Genomic DNA, 15768 nt, shown 5'->3' with positions numbered 1-15768 from the left:
CTTGAGCCTAGAACAGGCTTCTTGGTCACCATGGCAACTCCCTGTCTGGTGACAGTGGAGCCCCAGGAGAGGCAAGATGGAAACAACCACTGGGTTGCTGTCCTCAATAAAGGACATAGTCATGAAGGCAGCACAAAAGTCTTCAACCCAACTCCAAAGGTAATCCAAGGTTGATGGCATGAATCCATAATGGCTACCAACTCAGCCTTCTACACACAAGGGTAGGAGCCACACTACAGCTTTATAGCGGTATTGAAGTGCACTGACAACTGTTGGGGCCCATGACACATCTACATGAAGTAGGATATAACACGATTAAAGTGGTATGAAAGTGGTATATGGTTTGTGTCACGAGCCCCAACAGTTGTCAGTGCACTTCAACACCGCTATAAAGCATTAATGGGCTCCGGACTTTTACTGTATATACCGTTTTCATAGTGGAATATCCTGCTTGTTGTAGGTGAGCCCAAGGTTTTATAACCATACCCCAGAAGCTTCCTTTACAGTTCCTTCTGGCAGCAATTCCTCAAGCTTCCTCCAGTGTTCACAGCTAGATCCCTCGCAACAGGTCCTATGGTATATGTTCTGTTCTGCTTTTAAGATTAGGAGATTTGGCTGTTAGCCCAAATTATTTTGTTTATCAAAACCAGAGTGGAGTGGGGCAGATCAGATGTCTGATTTCTCACATTTGACTGAGTTTTAAAATGTGTGGCTCTTTTAAAATGTGCGGTTGAAGAGCATTGGTATGTGCCTGAAATAAGCATATTCCCCCCCAGAAATATCTGCTAATGTAATTCATAGCTAATGGATTCAAAAATGGAAATGCAGCTATCGTGTTGCAATGAGAAAACATTATGGTTTAAAATCATCTGCAGCCTCTTTATTATTTATTTAGTTAAAGGGAATACAGGCATAAGATCCACACGTGATATGCTTATTTATTTCTAATTCTGACCACCCTTCTGCTACCCATGCTGAGTTAAAAGGAACAGGGAGGATAGCTGTTGTTTTCTAGAATGGAAATGCAGAACTTCTATCAAATTACTCAAGTTGTCTCCATGTGTTGTTTATTGTTTTTCTGGTGAGCAGAACTCATTACCTGCATAAAACAAAATTAAAGCTGTAGCTCGTTGACTTGCTTTAAGGTGGTGGTGGGAGTCCCTGAGAATCCCTTTGAGAAAACAGTTTTGGATGGGTAGTCAGACGCTTGGGAACTTCATCAGGCTTTGCCTTATTTTCACTCCTTAGAGTGCCTGTTCAACATTGATCCATCTGAGATTTTAACAGTGCACCAAAAGGATGGCAAGTCATGCATACAAATTTGCATTCTCAGCAGACATTTGCCTTTTTTTATTATTAAACTGTCTCATTAAACATTAAAGATTTGTCTGCAGAGATGCAGATTGAAGTCTTCCCATTTTCAGCTTTTCATGAGTGTCTATCTTTGCAAAATTCCAATGGAGGGGGAAGAAGGAACTTGGTGTGTCGTGCTTGCATGGAATCTGAAAACAATAGTTAGAGATGGACAAATCATTCTATTTCTGGAATTGTGTCAGTTTTTCATGTACTCACCCAGAAATCTATTCCATCCTGTTTCTGCATTAATATGAATTAAAAAAAAACACCAACATTAAAATGTGCTATTAAATATGTATTTAATCATCTTTCTCTCAAAACATGCATTTTTAAACATATTTTCTCAAAATAAGCATTTTGATATGTATTTTAATACTCTGTTGTTATTATTGAGTCATGAACTGCATCAGAACAGTTGGGAAGCAGGAAAGCCAATGGATAATTATGTTCCGATCCACACATTAGCGTAGGAGCTTCTGAGCAGGTCAGTTCTTGTTGGAATGCACATGGATTTAATTCCTCGAGCATCCTTAGTAATAGGTAGGGATGGGAGACAACTAATTTATGGTTCTTAGGAGGTCATCCTACTCTTTGTGGTCTGAGAGCAGAGTATGGACGCTTCCATGCTGCTGGGTGCACAGCACAGCACGTCAACCAATGGCTTCCACTCCTCCGACTGGAGCATGCCCTATGTCTGCAACCTACACTTGCTATGAATAGCAATGGTTTGTGCCACTTGCCCCTGCTTAAGCGGAGGAATGGCGTCCATGAAGATAGACACACAACAAGCTGGAAAGGAAGGAATATATTGGGCAAACCTGGTCTTCTCTGCTCTTCCCTCCCCTGTTGTCAGGGCCAGCCTAAGATATTTTGCTGCTTGAGGCAGGGGGGAAAACAGTCAAGCAATTTTAGCACCTTAGGCAGAAAATCCCACAAATGTTTCTGTCTGGGAGTAAATCTGCTGCAGCAGCAGCAACAACAACAACAACACATGAAATAGCTAACTATTTCCCGTCCATTTTTGTCAAACCAACTGCCTGAGGCGCCCATCTTCGCTCTGCCTAATGGTGGACCTGGACCTGCCTTGCCCTCCTTCACTTAGCCACATACAGAGCTGGTGTTTGCAGAAACATTCACCCATATCGATTGCAAAGGAAAGTAGGTCTTTTGGAACAAATTAAAGTGGATTATTTCCAGGGCTTCAGAATGATTTGTGTAGTTTCTGAACCTTTTTTTTTTTAAAAAAAATCCCAAACTCAGCTTTGGAATGGGCTCCCCAATTTCCCAAGTAGTAAGAGTTTCCAAGGGCAGTATTTACCTGGGTTTGATTTTGTTTGGAGGAGAGATCATTGGAGACACAAGGTTTTTATGTAATATTTGAGTATATTTACAGACATAGAATTTGAGCATGTGTGGAGAAAGTTAGTGTAGCCCTCTTGAAAACAGCAGAACAACTGTCCCATGTCAGTCTCTGTTCCAAAATTCTCCTACTGTTATTCCTTACATTCACAGATCTCAATCAGCCCTTTCTCTCAGCTGTTGGGGGCAGGGGGAAGAGAAGAATTGGACCAATCTTCTTCAACAAAATGGCTCTCACCTTCCAGAGGTGTCTCATGCTATTTCATATCTGTTGTTGGCCATTTATCTGAAATTTCCCTAGCCACAGTTGTTTCTGGCAGTTTGACCACTCACGGTTTAGGAACTTTAAGCAATTTTTCCGGCCCTGTTAACCCTTCTCTTTCCAAACTCAGACTCCTTCTCAGCAATCAGGTAGCAATCCCATAACAATATTTATGAGTAATACAGATGTGGATAAGCCTCTGTGGGATATAGTTCTGGGCAGTCTCAGCCTGCCAGTCATTACACATCTGGTCTTAGGGATCTTGGCTTGCATTTCACCGAATGTATCTCCAACACAGCCTTGAGCCCTTGACCTCTCTCTTTTAGAAATTTAAGTATGGAGAATGTAATGCCCAGTCTGCAGCTTCTAAAAACACATAAGGGAATAATTTTGAATGTTAATTGCCCACTAAATAATTTAAACTTCTGTGCATTGGGGAAGAGAAGTGCATCTATTAAAGATGTAGTGTAAGGCTACCCAAAATTGGAAATGTGTGATGGCCTTTCGAGAAATTTCAGGGGAAACTCCTCTTCCCAGTTAATTTCCTGTTCAAGGCTCAAAAAGTCTCCAAAGGAGCTGTCCAGTGGTTCAGATAGTCAGGATAGTGGATGGGGTGGAGGTGGTGGTCAAGCAAGGAATCACAGCGAGCACAGCAGTTTAGCACTAGATAGGCCCCAGCAGAGTAGTTCTATACTTGACTCTGCTTCCCCACCCCTTACTGACCTGTCATCAAGGCTCCAAAACAGATTGTGTGAAGAGCCCTAGCTTCCTTCTCAAGAGTACAAGTCAGGGATGGTCAACAATGTCCTGCCAGAGTTTTGGGCTTCTGCTCGGACTGAGCATCCTGAGTATGATTTTGGTGGGTCGGGAGTAGGGGCAACCACTCAGGTTGCCTTCATTCCTCAGAACTTGCAGCTCGCTGAAGTTGGTTGTCTCCCAGGGTGATAGTCTCAGGAAGGTTATTGGCGTACTCTGCCTTCCCTTAAGTTCCATAAGTACAAGGTCTGGCAATAAGGTCCCCCTCTTTCTTCAAGGTTCTGCCCAATTCTGGGCTGAGACTTCCAGGAAGGTAGTTGGGCTGGAAAATGCCCAGCTGCAAATTTCCTCTGAAATTGCAAAAGCTAAACTAGAATGTTTCCCGGCTCCCAATATTATTAAGATGCTCTTAATTGCCTTTAGAAAAACCCAAATGACCCCCCTCCCGCATACATACACACATATTTACATTCTTACAAATGGATATACAAATGACTTCCTGCTGTATGAAAGCTTTCTAGGGGGAAAGGGTGCATGTAAATTCTCAGCAATGGGCAAATGCATCCAAACGTCATTCATTTGCAAAACACACTTTGTCCTCTGGCTTATTTATTGCACTAAAGTGGCTTCATTGCCCCTCCCACTTGTGGCATTCTAACGTTTCACAAACAAATTGAAAAGACCAGCTCTTTAAGCTGGAGTCATAATGAGGCTAACAACAGTTGCCCACTTCAAGAGTTTGTTTTGGAGGTGAGCAGTAATATGTAGTCAAGCAATAGTGTGCAGTCCAGAAAGGCACAAGGAATTCTGGGGGGCTGCATATTCAGTGAGGTGAATGTTCTACCATATTACTATGCATAAACTCATCAAAATAAAAGGAGAATACTTCAGCAAAACTATCCCCTTTCCAGGGTCATCCATACACACACAAACACAAGGGTAAGAGACACAAGGCATGGCTTCGAAGTAAGCAAATATTTCCCTTTACACTTGCCTTGGGAGGAAGGGATTGTGTGTGTGAGTGTGTGTTTGTGTTTGTTTGGTGAGCTATCTCATTACTACAACTGATCCCTGGCTTGTTTTGTTTCCTTCGGTCTCCTGATGGGTTTAAAACCATTTATACACCACCTTACCTGCAAGGAGTTCTAAGTGGCTAAGGACAAAGCCAATAATTAAATGTGCTGTTGTGCTGCATCCCAATCATTAATGAGCTCCAAATTGACTTAGTTTGGCTTATTCTTTGTTAATTTTCATTTTTGGCATCTTCCAATGTTTCTTTTTTCAGAGTTGGGTGGATGAGGATAGCTCAGTTTATTCCAAGTCAATTTGTGGAAGACCCAGGTTTTGGAGGGGAAACAGGAGGGCTTCGCCAATCACAAATGGAGATACCATATTTGTTTAAACTTTTTTTTAATCTCAAATTAAAATGTGTGGACAAAGATGAAATTTTGGAAATGTGAAAAAAGCCTATTCCTGGGACTTCTTTGAAGATATCTGTCTATATCTAAATACATAGATTATATATGGCCCATTATTAACTTTATGATAATTGTGGGCATTGGTTGGCTTAAGGGTTTTGATAACACTTTGCTTTTATTTCAGTCTTTTTGAGCATTCAAAATGCTTCACATACACGATCACATTAATTCTTACTGCAACCCTGTAAGATAGATAGACCAGTATCCCCATATGAAGAAGAGGCTAAGAGATAGTAGCCTTTGCTCCTTTTAGCCCACTGGGAATCATCACATAGTGGCAGAGCAGGGCTGCACAGAGTGAGAATGGAAACTTTAGTTGATCAGAGGTAGCCTGTGGGGTTTGCATTGCCTGCTCCAGGGCTGTGGTCAAACGATGACTTTCTTTGCATACCAGGCTACCACAATCCAATAGATCACCTTTGGAATATAAAGTATTTATAGGATTCAGTCTTTCCAAATCCCTTCAGAAAAGGGCACAGCCCGTACCTGTCAGACTAATAGGCAGATCAGAACTTAAATATCCACTGGATGTTGCACTTCTCCAAGTATTGTGACAGCAGTTTAAATGTCTCAAAATATAAATTTAGATACATCCTTTGAGAAGAAATGCACATTCAGATTGAAATTATTTTTTCAGATCAATGTGGAAATGGAATAGAATGAAATCTCTACCTATAAAGCTGAAAGTATGTGTGTGGGATGTATGTCCGGAAATGTTTACCCACTTCCAGATGAGTTAGAAAGTTAAAATTTGGCATGCTGATTGGTCTGGCTGTACAATGTACCAGAAAAAACTAAAGTTATGAATTTGGGTTTTTTAAACTATTTTTAAAGAATTTAATAATAATTTTAAAACTAGACTTATGCCTGCAACTTCCAGCATGCCTTGGGTAGAACTTCAAGCATGCCTTGGGTGGGAAGCCAGACTTACCAGCCTTTGGTGGCCATTGCAGGCGGGTGGCCACTGCATGCCTTTCCCAACCTAGACTCCTAAGGTCAGTCTCAAGCAGCCAACCCAATTCTACATAAAAGGAAACAACCTACATAAATGGGCTGTGTCAATTTGTAGTGCCTATTACTACTCACCGTGCATAGTTTTGAAATCATAACTAGATAGAACAGTGTGAATTTGAGAGGCCAAACTCTGAACATGCTCAAAGGTACCCTGTCCTGATATCGCTGTTTTCTCAGAATCTGCGGGGAAGTGTGTGCATGGCCTTTGCCCTAAAGAGGAAGGGAGGGAGGGAGGGGAGGCACTCTGTGCATGCCCAGAAACAGGCCCGATGAAAGGGAGCAAGTGACCAGACCATCCCCAGCCCTTCAGTATAGGGATGTGATGAAGCACATGGTGGGCAAGAACCTCGGGCTGAGGCAGTCCCAGCAGGACTTGGCTGGAGCTGGGCATGTCCACTGACAGCTGTTTACCTCGCCTCCTCAGCAATGCTACTCCTTGATACTGCAGCAACAGCAACAAGAGGAGAGAAGCACCTTTCAGAAAACGCAGACACTTGCAGGCTGCCAAAGGCATGTGGGGAGGTGTAGTACTGGCATGTAAAGCTTCATCCCACGTACCTGCTTCCCTTGGATTATCCCCGTAGTGCTAAGCTTTCACGATTGTTGTTTTTGCTAACGGTTGACAGCGATCCTTTGCATACCAGGAAGTGAGTTTAAGGGGGGAAATGTAAAAAATCATAAAAAATCAATGGATGGCCCAATTCAATTCAAATTTGGTATGCTTAAAGCTCTCCGTAATATCTATTACTGTGCCAATTTTGGTGTCTTTATCTTTAAAGCTTACACAGATGTAAGCATTTGTTTAAAATCTTGCTCCTGCACCCCAGCGGTGGCTCGGAAGATACACTAAAAAAGTAGGGGCTAAATACGGCGAATCTTTTTGCTTTATTGCACAATTAAGGCAGGATGCATGGGAGTACTTCACAATAAAAGCAGATTATATGGTGGAAAACTTCTGAGTCCTTTGCATGCAATTCGCAGTGATTGCACAGTATAACACTGGTGTGATAAAGCTCATAGAGTGGCTGATTTAGAATTGTAATGCATTTACAATGTAGTGTATCACCTTAACTCAACATGTGACAAGAGCCCGAACTGCAAATCACAATGGGTAATAATAAGTTGAAATAACCATAACTACGCTGTCACAGATTAGTCAACTAGGTCTATGAGCCTTAAAAACACACAACAACAACACTGTATTTCCTGTCATGAACAGTACTGGCACTATAGTTTATGATATATTTTTTAAAGTATACCGTCTGGTTAGCAAATAATCATCCAACCAGAGGGCTGGGATAATATTCTATTTTCTCATTGTCATATTTAATGTCTGTCAGTTGTGTCTATGCTCCTGGCTAATGAAGATCAGCAGGCTCTCTGTGGTGTCCTCTTGGATAGAAGGTGTAGCCATTTCTATGTCCCACTTCTAAAAGTATGGGCAGTGGCTCTTTTACATAGCAGAAGGAGAAACCCCTGAAATTCTGACATCCCCGAAGTGGCAGACCCAGCCTGGGCAAAGTGCATTTCAAAGTTCCACCTGTTAGATTTCTGAAAGAGAAATAATAGTATATTTCACTTTGACACTCTTATCCTAAACATTTTTTTCCTACAGTAACAGCTATTTATTTTGATGGCATTCATTTTCATGTAAGAGGGGTTGGGATTGCAGCTTTATTTTAATTTCCAGTTTATGATTGAGTTGTCCTTTTGTATGTGAAAAGTGCCTTTTCTTGAAGTAACCACAGGGGAAGAAGATTGGGGTGACAGGGTGCTTCCTGTTATACTAACAGTTAGTATTTTGAACAAGTTATTAAGTGGGGAACAGGCAGCATTGGGTACAGTCCATAAAGTTGCAACCATAGAACATGGATACAGGTTCAAAAAGGCACATAGCAAAACAACCACAACAACAACACAGCAAAGCTGTGTACACCAATAATACTATGCCTGGGTCACACAATAACAGGTTTCTGCAATAAGATTGAACTGAGACAAGCTGGAGCGTGTTCAGAGGAGGGCAACCAGGATGATCAGGGGTCTAGAAACAAAGCCCTATGAAGAGAGACTGAAGCAACTGGGCATGTTTAGCCTGGAGAAGACAAGATAGAGGGGAGACATGATAGCACTCTTCAAATACTTAAAAGGTTGTCACACAGAGGAGGGCCAGGATCTCTTCTTGATCCTCCCAGAGTGCAGGACACGGAATAACGGGCTCAAGTTAAACGAAGCCAGATTCTGGCTGAACATGAGGACAAACTTTCTGACTGTTAGAGCAGTACGACAATGGAACTAGTTACCTCGGGAGGTTGTGGGCTCTCCCACACTGGAGGCCTTCAAGAGGCAGCTGGACAACCATCTGTCGGGGATGCTTTAGGGTGGATTCCTGCATTGAGCAGTGGGGTTGGACTCGATAGCCTTGTAGGCCCCTTCCAACTCTGCTATTCTATGGTTCTATGATATACATTCTTACAAAGAAAGCCAGAAGTTTAATAAAGGAGTGTATTTTGAACAAGTTATTAAGAGGGGGAAATGTTAAAAAGTGTGCTGTTTAAAAAGCAGGTTTTATATGTTTAGCAGAAAGTTGTCATACTGACAGAATACTGTTTCCTTGGATCATACAGGTACCTCAGTCCTTCAGGTGACAGCTACAGATGCAGATGACCCCACCTATGGAAATAGTGCCCGGGTGGTGTACAGTATTCTTCAGGGACAGCCATATTTCTCTGTTGACCCTAAAACAGGTGAGTATGTTTCTTCTTTTCGTTGTGTTTGACACACTACAGACAAATAGAAGGACCTTTCCCTTTTGTACTCTATCCTCAAGTAGTGGTATGAACAATATTTGTAAATAATAGGATGCTTTGCATCTCTTAGGTGGGAATCTACTGCAGTGGTTAACCAACAAATTACATAAAAGGAGAAATGGCAGAAATGGCACACATTTAATTGGCCATCATCTTTAATTTTGTAAAGCTCTGTTTTAAGATGTTATAAGCTTTCTACTCTTTGTATGACTTAAACTGATTTCTTTTTTTGCTTGTACCAATCTAAAATTTGCTTTGTAACTGTTGAAGTGTAAGTAAACACACACACACAAACAAAACCAAAAACGAACAAACAAAAACACTTTGAAGTCAAAGCATTATCTATATTAGCAAGAGGCAATATGTGAACCCCTAAGAGATAGGGGCACTGGGCATCATTTTTTATTTTTTTTATTTTTATTTTTTGGTGGAAAGTTGGGATATAAATTGAATAAATACATGGGACGACAAATCTGTAATGAAAAACCAGTGCAATCCTATGCAGGTCTACTAAATAGTCAGCTGTACTATTTATCATGGCGCTTTCTCCCAGGTAAGCATAAGATTGCTGCCAAATGAATGAAAAGAGGAAATGGAATAGAGGTTTATGCACTCAATTCATGAATTGGACATTTGGTGATATATTCTAACTGTATTTCCACAACCTTCAGAATTTGAGCCCTTGGCTGTTATGAACGATATTTCACAAAACTTTGGAAATACTCTTGTTTCATCTGTTGTTCTGCCCAAAAATTATCGTGTACCTCTTTAAACTGGAAAAATGTTATTCCATAACTTAAGCATGATATTTTCCACATGTAATGACTCACTGAATTTGCTTGTTTCAAATCCTCTGGACTGCCATGTTGAGGTGTGGGTGGGCTTTGTACAATTCAACTTGGCAAGGGAATTATTGCGCAGTGGTAGAGTACATGTTTGCATACAAATGGTCCCAAGTTCAATTCCCAGAACCTCCAGTTTAAAAAAGATCCCAGATGTCAGGACTAGGAAAACTGTCTGCATGTCTCCTTGAGGAGCTGATGCCAGTGAGAATAAACAATTCCAATATCACCCAGCAGCACCAGGGAAGTGTCCATGCACAACTCTTTCCTGAGGATAGCTAGGGAGACAGAGGGTTATTCCAAATCCGTGGGGGGTGGAGAGTGGTCTCTAGTTTGGGTAAATAACTTTTCTTATCCTGCCCAGCCCCTTGCTTTGGAACTTACCACATCCTCAGTTGTACACTGAAGGTTATAAGTAAATAGAAGATAATGTGAAGAAAGGGTTTATTGAGTAAAGGTGCTCAAGAAGAGAGCAGAAATGAATTATATTTTAATATGACGTTTATCGTTTATAAGTTCCTTGAAAATGGCTACTTCTGTGTATACATCGTATGTGCTATGGACAGTGCAATAACAAGCTATTCATTCTTTACCCTTCAGCATATCGGTTTTGTGCTTTTGAACGTAGCCCTTTAGGCCTTGCAATTTTGAGCTCCATAAGATGAGCGTTTTATTACATGCTCATTCCTAGGCACCCATGGATTTTTGTGGGTCCTTTTCATGACATTGTCTGCCTCCCGTGTGCCTCCCACCCCTTCAATCCTTCTTCATGCCACAAAAATACAAAAACAAAAAAATCCACCCCAGTAAGTCTGACTCATTTTTGAAGATGGACGTTGCCACCATCTCCTAAAGTGTACAAGAGAAGCAATGCGATTAAACTGGCCCACTGAATGGGCCATGGGCACATTGTTTACTTCTTCTTTCAAAAGAGGAAGTAATGAGGGACAAATGCATGGGCGGAGATGCAACAGTAAGCAAACGTGTTTTTCCTCTGTGTGATGAAACTCTTTGCCTCTTAAATTTTGAAATCCAGTGGTTTTCTGTGAACAGCTGATTATTGTATATGAACTTCAAAAACAAAACCCCAAAGCATTTGCTTTTCTGAGCAAATATCACAGTTGTGCTTGGAAAATTGCCCTTTTTATGACTGATGAAATATTATAGTTACGTTTCTGAAGTACATTTCAGTATTTTCCCCACAAAGAAACTTAAAACATTAATCAAGAGTCCTTGCTGTTTATTTAGGTAGCACATTCTCCCAACTAGAGATCAATATAGCCTTGCTTTGAACACCAGAAAGTTGCCTGTTGTTTGATTATGGACATTTTATACTGTTAAAAATGCAATATTCATCTTTATGTTCTTGAAATATGAAATTCTATCATCAAAATAACACTAAGCTTACAGCTTCATTAGTCACTAAAATATTGCCGTTGAACGAAATGAATGTAAGTGTTTCTTCTTCTTCTTCTTCTTCTTCTTCTTCTTCTTCTTCTTCTTCTTCTTCTTCAGAACTTCTATAAAGTTTTTGAAATTATATATAGCAATATATACAATGTGTTTCCATTAAGTGATTCTTGAAGGGTATGCTTGTGCATAAGTTGATAGGGTGTTATATTCATATTTGTGTCTTTCCATTGATTCCATTTATGTATATTTGACACTACCTACATGTTGGCCTTATTACTGTTTTACATTAGATTTGCATTATTTTTGGTAATTCTAGTTCATAAGATGGACATCATACTAAAAATTGGGTGGGCAACCTCCAACCCATGGGCTGGATCCTTGGGCTCCCTCTACAGGCCCTTTCTGAAGTCCCACTGCCAGCAAGGAGGCTACTTATGGCTGTGGGTGGAGGCAAGCAGAGGAATCGTAATCACCAATCAGATTTCCCAGTGGAGTGAGGGTGGCGCACAGAGTTTCCCCAAAGGACGGAGAACGGTACGTGTGGGAATCCCCTTGTTATCTATGTTCACAGATCAGAGATAATATGGGGATTGGGGGAGTGATAGCTGCACACTCATCCAGGAGTTCCAGCGAGTGATGGGTGAATAGGCTCCATTGGTGCTTGTAGGAGTGGGCGTTCCTTGTCCTTTGCCTTCCCTGCACTAGGATTTTTATCTCACAGCCTTCTTATCTCGAAGCTGATAAGAGCTTGGTTTCTGCTCTTTGTGCAGCTCTCATCTGGGGCAAATCCTGCAGGTTTGGGGGGTGGGTGGGGGGACACGAGGCCTGGCAAAAGTGTTGGCCTGATAGATGGGTAACCTAGGTGTACTGCATTCAGAGGTTCTTCACCCCTGGTTTAGTGTGGCATCAAAACATAGATATTGAATTATACTGCAGTCTTTTTACCAACCCGACCAAAATCAGTGTGATTGAAATCTGATGAGCAGTTAAGAAGTCCTACCTGACCAGGGTGGCATAATAGGGAGTACAAAATTAACTTTTTGAATCTAAAAAAAGAAAACTGGTGCAATACCAGCTTAGAAACATGTTAAGACTAAAAGACTATCCATACAGCTTTGTGGCTGTTTCCCCCCTCCCCACATTACTGTTGAAAAAAATACTTTCATTTTTCATTTTGATTGTAAAGGAGAATTGCCAAAGCAAACATAAAGTGAATTGGGTTACATTTCCAAAAGTAAATGCGAATGAGTTCACTTAAATGTTTTATTCATAAGGTCATGGCTGCCTTAACATTCCCCTTTCTCCCACCCTCCCAGCTTTCATTGGGTTTTTGATAGGCCCCTCAAAATATTCACTGTTTTCATCCAAATGCTCTAGACTATGGCTTCCTCAGCAACAGGAAGTTGTTGAGGAAGCCACACTTGGCTGATAGACAGATAGATAGATATAAGATTTCAAGGAGATGTTGCCAATACCTGCGTTAGTCCACAGGGCCCAAGGCCTGGGAAATAGTTGTGAGATAATTTCCTCTAAAATCAGTTCTGGAATTGGAGCATGTACTCGTTGCCGCAACTTTTAGTTCCTTCAGTTCTTTTGAATCTCTCTCCCTGCCCCCCACCCGTTACTGATGCCCACAAGTGCATTGATAAAACACCGGGGAAGGGAGGGGGCAGTTGTTATGTGTCAGTAATGGATACATGGGAAAGTGCCTTCTCTGTAGAATCCCCCTGGCCTATGGAATGACTTTTCCAGGGAGATCCTCCACACATCTTCCCTGTGTGCATTTAAATGATAAGTTCTGAGCTTCCTCTTTAAGCAGCCATTTGACTTTTAATCTATTGCTTTATTAATTTTAGTGCTGGCAGCTCAATATTTTAATAGTTTTTCAATGTGTTATATTGAATTATGTTGATACTTGTGTTGCTCTATTATTATTATTATTATTATTATTATTATTATTATTATTATTTATTCTTGGTTATTTTGTTATTGTTGTGGCTTGTTTTTATGATTGTAAAACACCCCAGGGGCAGTTGCCAGTTGAACTGTATGCAATTCTAATAAAATAAATAAATAAATAAATAAAAGATTATTTTTGTGCAATGTTTTGCTCTTGTGTGTTGATAAAATGCCACTCAAAATAATCTTGGAACAAACATATGCAAGATCTGTTGTATGTGTGTGATTAATTCACACAAGGATCCGTTTGTATCCATAAAACCCTGCACAAAAGAAATCTTGAAATCTTCGCATCAAGATTAGTTTTTTGAAGTGTGCTTCTTCTTCTTTTTATGTACGTGGGCACATACTTAAAGTAAAGAGCCAGAAAGGACAGAAATGAATTGAAGAGACTGAAAGTGGCAGTAAACTGTATATCCACAGTGCTTTGTACAAAATTTGGAAATACTCAATGCCCTGGTTCCACTTTGGAAAGCAAATCAGGTAATTTGGAGCTCCAAAATCCAGGGGAAATTTAGATTAGGAGAATTTTGGAAGCACCTCTACTGGGAAATGACGCACACTACCTGAGCAAAGCCTGTGTCATCCTCTCTGTATATTCTTTGCTTTGCCCTCCCTGAGGCTGAAGTGGTTGCTCCTCAAACATTTGTGGAAAAATAACACCAGATATATATCTGTCTCCACTTTAAACAATTAAACAATCCTGCATTATTACAGAGGAGGCTGTCCACTGGATCGATGTCTGAGTCACTTTTGGGGTCTTACCTGCTTCCAGTCAGCCTCTGTTAGGGGCAGGTAATTCTCCCCCATCACTATATGAAAGAGTATTCATAGAAACATAGAATAGTAGAGTTGGAAGGGGCCTATAAGGCCATCAAGTCCAAAGCCCTGCTCAATGCAGGAATCCACCCTAAAGCATACTTCATTGATGGCTGCCTCTTGAATGCCTCTAGTGTGGGAGAGCCCACAACCTACCTAGGTAATTGTTTCCATTGTCGTACTGCTGTAACAGTCAGGAAGTTTTTCCTGATGTCCAGCCAGAATCTGGCTTCCTGTAACTTGAGCCCATTAGTCCATGCCCTGCACTCTGGGATGACCGAGAAGAGATCCTGGCCCTCTTCTGTGTGACAATGTTTAAAGTATTTAAAGAGTGCTATCATGTTTCCCTTCAGCCTTGTCTTCTCAAGGCTAAACATGCCCAGTTCTTTCAGTCTCTCCATTAACTACTAAACCATTGCCAATGAAAGGAGGTAGCAGGATCATCTACCCTCTAAGGAGGCTACACGCAGAACAATGAGTCACGTAGAAACATAGGATTCAGGCTCTTCTGCAGGAGAATTATGACTCTTTATTATTCTATGCACCCATGGGAATAACCTCCAAACAGTTATTCATAATAGTGGGCTGTAAAAGGAACCTTTTGGGGATGTAAGCGTGAAGTGGCCTTCCGATTTTAATTCAGAGAGGCAAGTGTGCTTGAGCTATCAGAAGTTCAGGGAATACTGTTCTATTAACATAAACCAAGCATATAGAGAAAGAGACTGTGCCTTGGAAGTCTAATGTTCAATTATGTCCTGAGCTGTTTGCTGATAGCCTCAACCGAGTAATCCAAAATGTATTATTATATGTGATTGATTTCTACTTTGCACTGCTAAGAGGAGGTCATGTTAAAGAATCAAAGCTCATCTTCTTGGTCAAGCCTTTCTTTATTGCAGACACATGTTTTCAACAGAGCATTCAGTTTCACTTAAGCTAAAATTTACAGGTGATGCTTTCACAGTTGCTCTATAAATATTAAGTGCTTGAGCCAAGAGATTTTGTGTGGGATCATTCCCCACAACAATTTTTTATCATTTAAAATGCAGCAACTGGTTTCTTCCATTTTATTTATGCTGTTGTCCAAGTATTTTATTTGTTGCAAGAAATTCACCAGAAAATCCGGTTCAGATCTTTCTCCTAAGTCTTCCAAGGTGTCTACTCTGCTTTTCAAGTTTTATGTTCCTTCCTCTTCTGCTTTTACCCTACTGTCTACTAGCACAGTAATCCCTAATGTCTAGAGTTGTGTCTGAAGCTTACCATAAATGAAGCTGAGAAGTAAATTTGGAGGTTTCAGCTTGGGGGAATCATCCAACAAATTAGATGAAAGGTAAAAAGGAGGGGGTTGTATCTCTTACCCACTGACAATTTTAAAATAAGGTAGGGCTGTAGAGAAATGTCCCAAAAGGCCATGGGATCAGCATGGTTGAATCATTTAAACATAACCCAGGCTGTGCAAGGGCCATTTAAAGAAAACTCCTACTATTGAAGGAAGGAAATTATTCTTCCATCATTTGTACATAAGAATACTGGTCTGTGTCTGTCCTTGTCATTCCTCCACCCCCCAAGGAGTCTTCAGAGGAGGAACTTGGTGTACCTGATCTCAAGGACTCTTTTCCCCCTGAGAATGATGCAGTGGCAGTGTCTCCGGAGGGTGTCGGAAGTGTAGCCAAAGAGGAGGCAGGCCCCTCTGGAATGTCTGGTGG

The 15768-nt window shown here is 41.0% G+C and overlaps 1 protein-coding gene across 1 annotated transcript in view; it reads left to right on the top strand.

The window, feature by feature from the left end:
* LOC134401373 (cadherin-18) overlaps window positions 1-15768 on the top strand; it is a 222672-nt gene that overhangs the window by 96681 nt on the left and 110223 nt on the right. Inside the window, exon 3 of the mRNA XM_063130251.1 lies at window positions 8850-8969. Within this exon, the coding sequence (XP_062986321.1) occupies window positions 8850-8969 (120 nt within the window). The remainder of the gene's footprint in view (window positions 1-8849; window positions 8970-15768) is intronic.

The sequence above is a fragment of the Elgaria multicarinata genome, chromosome 7 (assembly GCF_023053635.1).
Source record: "Elgaria multicarinata webbii isolate HBS135686 ecotype San Diego chromosome 7, rElgMul1.1.pri, whole genome shotgun sequence".
NCBI lineage: Eukaryota > Metazoa > Chordata > Lepidosauria > Squamata > Anguidae > Elgaria > Elgaria multicarinata.
This window is presented reverse-complemented; position numbering and strand designations above follow the sequence as displayed.